The following is a 5994-nucleotide window of genomic DNA, read 5'->3' on the forward strand; positions in this document are numbered from 1 at the left end:
CGGAATCGCCTTTTCAGAATGATTTTCAACAGCATTCCTGAAGATTCCTCTCTGAGAAGTTCAATCAGAATAACGGACTAGCCAACACTCAAGCACACCTCCAATATATACCGTACACTACCACCGCAATCATGAAGGTCTCCGCCGTCGTACTTACTGGTCTTATGGCCTCGGCTGCCTCTGCATACAGACTTGACGTTCACAGCGAGTACAACTTCCTAGGAACCCAAAAGACCTATGTATGTGCCTCCAAGTTCTGTCCAGCCTCTTTCCTTTCCCCTACCCACACCGTCCTGGAGTATGACACACGTATGCTGACGTAAACATCTAGACCACCAAGTAAGGACGATAATCATCGCAGAAATTCATCTATCGAGACGTCACTAATCCCTTATGTAGTGGAGGGTTCATTCCTGGATTCACTATCAAGTCTTGGAGGTGGTCGTCTACCACAGGGGACGGCTGTTGCGTCCTTTTCTGCAGAGGCACTACAGTATGTACCAATTCCAGTGTCCATAGCCACCCTTTCTGCCTTTCCGTATCTCTCACTACCCCTGCTCTGTGATCTGCTTGACATCACGCTTTTATCACTTGTGCTTGCTGCGCGAGCTTCATGACTGCCCTTTTCTTGATTATCGAAACCCCCTTCAGAAGACTGACTTTCATCCTCTGCAGAATGTTGGCAAATACTGCAACTCTGCCAACAACCCCACATCCACCGCTGGCGCCACCAAGGTTGTTACCGGCTGTGGCAGTGCGGTGCTTAACTGCTAGATCAACCTCGTGTCGCATATGCTTGCGCCTGAGATAAGCCTGCGGTACCGAACTTTCTGTGGCTGCTCTTGTTCGTGACACAGCAATGGGTTGAGGGCAAATGGTGTAAGAATGAAAGGAGCGGCGACGTGGTCGCTAGATCATAGAGAACTTGATCTTGAGCACTGCGGGGGTCGATTCTTAGCCTACCCGGGTTTAGACAATTCATCACCATTTGATCTGTTGATCCTTGAATCCTCCCGTAGTCCTTAACCTTTAGAACGAGTGTTCATACTAGAGAAGGGTGATGACGTCAGCACGAGAGTCAAGGATTCAGTTGCGATCGAAGTTTGAAGTGTCTGGGCACCCACCAGATCAGTGAACACTAACGTGTTGATTCTGGAGAAGAGAAAAATTTAAAAATTGGAACTCTAATCTGAGGCTCTGTTGAGAATTACAAGTGTGAGGGGCAGGCTTGTGCATTCCCTCTCCAATATCGATATTTGGTGCGCCAGAAGACCACGACCATCTGTCATGGCCTTATAAGTCGAGACATCTGGAAAAACACCAGCACCACTATCTAAGTAGGGTCCACCTGGGACTATGGCGTGTACCTCGTCAACATTCCCTCCTCCTTCTGGTGTTTCTCCCACGGTTGCACGTGTTAGGATAGGTTACCAAATCTGAGCCATCGGACTCCGTTTGTCCATTCTTGTACAAGGGAAACACATCTGTTGACCTTCTAAGAGGGGCTATTGGCCGCATTTGATATACGTAATCCCTACGTTTCTACTACTTCTAATTGGTCGGTTTCCAACGCAATTTCGCTTCTAATTTCGCTGTACGGTACAGCCAATTGTACATAGATCTAGACTCTCTACTCCCGTAGCGATCAATCAACTTGCTTTTGAATGCACTCTGCACAGCAGGTTGACAACATCCGATATCCACTATTAGGCATACGATATAGAGGCCTTTGCAGTGACATATGCAAGGTCTGGATGCTGGCTGCTCTACATTCCGGGAACTGAAAGCACGGAGGTATCAAGTGAGCGATCCATCATCGTGAAATGGCCGTTCTTTGGCAAGTACTTCAGCCTCGAAGAAGACGCAAATGAGGATTGTAAGTATGTAGACTTTAATAGTGAATGAGGGACGGAACTTAATTTTTCAGACAACCCGAGCTCTTTCCTACAGGTCGAAATGAATAAATTGCTTTACAGAAATGCTCTCCGGCTTTTTCCAGATCTTCTTCCTTGACATACCCTCGGTAGCCCCCCTTGTATCAATGACGAGCTTTGCCTTTGTCATCACGAGCGTGCTCACGATTTCCACTGCCGCCGCGATTGCTGCTGCTGGCACTGCTTCCACTGCTCTGGCCTGAACTGGTTCCTGATTGACTGTCAGAGCTGCTAGCTCCTTGTCTAGAATGAGAACCTCGGTGCTGAGGGGGGGAGCGAGACTGTCTGGCTTGTTGTTGAGCTGGATTAGCATGTGGACGGGGATGAGGATTTATATGTTGCGGAGCCGGATTGACCTGTGGATGGACATGGGGATTCACTTGTTGCTGAGCTGGATTGACCTGCGGGTGCGGCGGAAGATTGACTTCTTGCTGAGCCGGATGAGCTTGTGCTTGAAGCTGAGCATTCGCTTGTTGATGAGCCTGATTGAATTGTTGGTGCCATGAATGGATGATTTGTCGCCGAGCCTGATTGAAATGTTGGCTCCATGGAGTAATCATTGGTCGCTCTGCAGGATGGATGAGTGGATCCCATTGAGGAGGATCAGGACCTGTATATTCAGCGTCTGGACGTGGTCGTCGCGGCGCAGGAGGAGCCGATGAGGACGGACCAGTTCGTGGAGGAGATTGGTCAATCATTTCTTGATGCTACCTACCCAAATGTGCTTGGGTTTTGCAACAAGAGCCACTTCAATATCAACGAGGTAGCTGAGCTTTGTTGCAATGTTTAGGTTTGGAGTTTCAATATCTTAGTAGCGATCAAAGTCTAAATAGGTAACTCTAGGAATGCAATGCGAGATTAAATACCTTACCGTGATACTCTTTGTACTAAGACCGATGGCTAGGGTGATAAGCACATCTTCTGCTCAGATTCTGTTTGACGAGTAGCTGGTGAAGCAATGTCGTCTCATATTACATATGCTGAGCACGGGCGGAAGAAATTTAAATGCTTGGCCGCTTCGTTTTGGCAGGAGGCCCACCATCTTACCATAAGAAACTGTTGACCTTCTGAGAGGGCTAATTGGCCGCGTTTAATATGCGTAATCCCTGCGTTTCTGCTGCTTCTAATTGGTCAATTTCCGACGCAATTTCGCTTCTAATTTCGCTGTACGGTACAGCCAATTGTACATAGATTTACGCTCTCTACCCCCGTAGCTATCAATCAACTTGCTTCTCTACGAACTCTGCACAGCAGATTGACAGTTATGAGCCCGGTTGACGTGACCACAGCCTAATTTCTACTTATAGACTCAATTGGTCGAATTCAGAGCTCTTATCCTATCTCTAGAATCCAATTGGCCCTCTCTTCGCAGCGCATTCGTCAGAACGCTTGGTTATCGAAGATCTACAGTGCATTACGCACTCACCGACGCAATGACGGCCATCCAGAAGACTCCTGTGGTACTAAAAGGCCCTAAGGACTGGAAAGAGTGGTATGAAGTCATCAGATCTACTGCCCGGAGCAGGGGAATTTTCGAATTGATCGATATCAATGCTGCTACGCAGCCGATTCAGCCTACAAAGCCTTATAATCCTCAGTATGCAGACGCCAAAGCGGCTGCTACCTCATACGCGGACCTTGATAGTCAGGAGAAGAATCACTATAGGACTCTGCGTTCAGAGTACCGAGATCTGCGTGATACGTATGAGAAAGCAGAAATAGTTGACTTCATAAACGGCTCTGTAGTACGCAATTTGCGTCCCTATTTAGAAGGACTTAATACTGCTTACGAAATGCTTAAAGCACTTAAAAAGCAGCTTGCTCTTACAGATAAAGCACAGCGCTTAGAACTTGCACAGAGCTATCAGGCGTTAAAAAAGGCCCTACAGACTCAGGCGCTTAATAAGTGGCTTCTCTAATGGGAAATGACGTACGCTAAGGTAAGGAAGCTGCAGCTAGCAGAGATACAGAATAACAAGGCCCTGTATAACTTTATTTTAGCTATTAGAGGCGTTGATTCTGCGTATATAAGCGCGTACTAAGTCTTTGTGGATTCCAAGTTAGAAGTAGAGGCTAGTATATCAACTCTTTATAACGCTGTAGAGCGCTTTTGAAATAATCTACGCTTAACTTGTGCTACTTCTACGAAATTATCCTCACACACGTTATTTGCTGCCACGTTGTAAGGAGAAGAAGCCTTAGAGCTAGCTGCTAACTTAGCAGCTTCAGCAGAAAGAGCGTTATCAGAAATGAAGAAGTTCTCTAACTGTCTTTGTAGCGAAAAGCATGCGTTTCTTATGTGCCCCTATCTTATTAAGCAGCACAGGCCTAAAGGCTGGAGTCCTGTTGATCATAATCAGAAGGAGATTAGTAAGAAATTAAAGAATCCTGTTCTTAGAAGAGCTGTAAAACACTATTAAAGCGCAGCAAATAAGCTTTAAGAGCGATTAAAGAAGCAGAAATAGCAGTTCCAGAGGACTCTAACAAGCAGTATTCTGCACTATTAACACCGCCAACGTCGTTCGCCACTGATTAGGATAGCTATAAGCTTCAAGATATGTAGATTCTTGATTCTAGCGCTAATTCGCACGTTTACAATAACCTAAAGCGCTTTATATATAAGTGTGCAGCTATTAAGGATAATAAGATAGTAGCAAGGAAGTCGATATATCTAATTAAGGCGTTTAGTTATATTATTATTAATATAAGGTCGCCAAATAACCTAATACAGATTTAGCTCCTTAACGTTACTCTTGTGCTAGAGTTCTTTATAAATACCGCTTCTCTACATTAATTTACAGCAAAAGAAGTCTATTAGGATATATAGTAGAGTTTACTGCATAAAGCAGGAGAAACGCTATACTACGTTAAGCGTGCCGGAAGCTATTAGGCATTAGAATTCAACTCTTTATCAGCCAAAAAAGGCACTCTATCAACGTTTACCACTAGTAGCAGAGTTCCTAAAGAGGCGATTAAGGCTACAGCTAATTATTAGCACGCTATTCTAAGGCATCTAGGGCAAGAGGCTATCTCTTATTTATAGAAAAACGTTAATAAAGCAGTTATTGCTCCTTTTATAGCCTTGCGAACTAATTATAAACTTTGTACATTAAGCACAGCTTATAAAATCATTTCTTAATGCTCTAGCTAATCAGAGCCTGCTCAAAAGCCTCTTTAGCATATAGCGTATAACTTGATACCTCTAGAAGTAGAGTATAATAATGATAAATAGGTTAGCCACTTCTGCTACTTTATTATAAGTATGGATTTTGTATATATATATTAAGAGAAGTCATAAGTATATAGCATTATTAAAGAATTCTTAAATATAGTCAAAACGCGTTATAACGCCTTTATAAGCTTTATATATACAGATAAAGAGCGAATATTAGGCAGCAAGTATACAGAAATAATAGCAAAAAGAGAAATAACTATAAAGCGCTTTGCTCTAACATCTCTAGAGCAAAATAGTATAGCTGAATACTCTAGGGGAGTAATAATTAAGAAAGCGCGCTATTTGTGTATAACTACTAATTTACCAGCTAGCTTATAGCCAGAAATCATCAAAGCAACTAGATATCTTAATAATTGTACGCCTAAGCGCCAGCAGGAGTAAAGGACCTTATACAAATCACTATTAAAGTAGAAGCCGAATCTAGCTCATCTTTATATACATAGATACAGAGCCTATCTATTAAATAAGCACATACTACGCTTGTAAAAGCTGTAGCTAAGAGCTTATGTAGAGTATTTAATAGGATATAAGTTAATAAATATCTATTAAATTTGGATATTAAGTCTAGAGAAGATTATATAAATAAGGAATATTACATTTAATAAAGAGTTATTCTATAATCCTGCAAGGCTAGATATAGATTATCTTCTATACGAATTAACTAACTAGGTTATAGAGATCCTTGAAACGTGCAAGTAAGTAAATAAGGAGACTATTACTGCTATGCTGTTGCCCCTGCTATAAATATTTAAATACAAATTCAACACAGACAGCTATCTTATCAAATTTAAGGCCAGACTCTGCGTATAAGGTGATTTTCAGTTA

The 5994-nt window shown here is 42.9% G+C and overlaps 1 protein-coding gene across 1 annotated transcript; it reads right to left on the reverse strand.

The window, feature by feature from the left end:
• Positions 1–2038: 2038 nt before the first annotated feature.
• On the reverse strand, positions 2039–2632 carry EPUS_09395 (uncharacterized protein; the record flags this gene model as incomplete). The annotated part of the gene is made up of 1 exon (XM_007805450.1): positions 2039–2632. One exon carries the CDS (start codon positions 2630–2632, stop codon positions 2039–2041), a length of 594 nt encoding a protein of 197 aa, XP_007803641.1.
• Between the last annotated feature and the right edge of the window lie 3362 nt (positions 2633–5994).

The sequence above is a fragment of the Endocarpon pusillum genome (assembly GCF_000464535.1).
Source record: "Endocarpon pusillum Z07020 unplaced genomic scaffold scaffold4317, whole genome shotgun sequence".
Lineage (NCBI taxonomy): Eukaryota > Fungi > Ascomycota > Eurotiomycetes > Verrucariales > Verrucariaceae > Endocarpon > Endocarpon pusillum.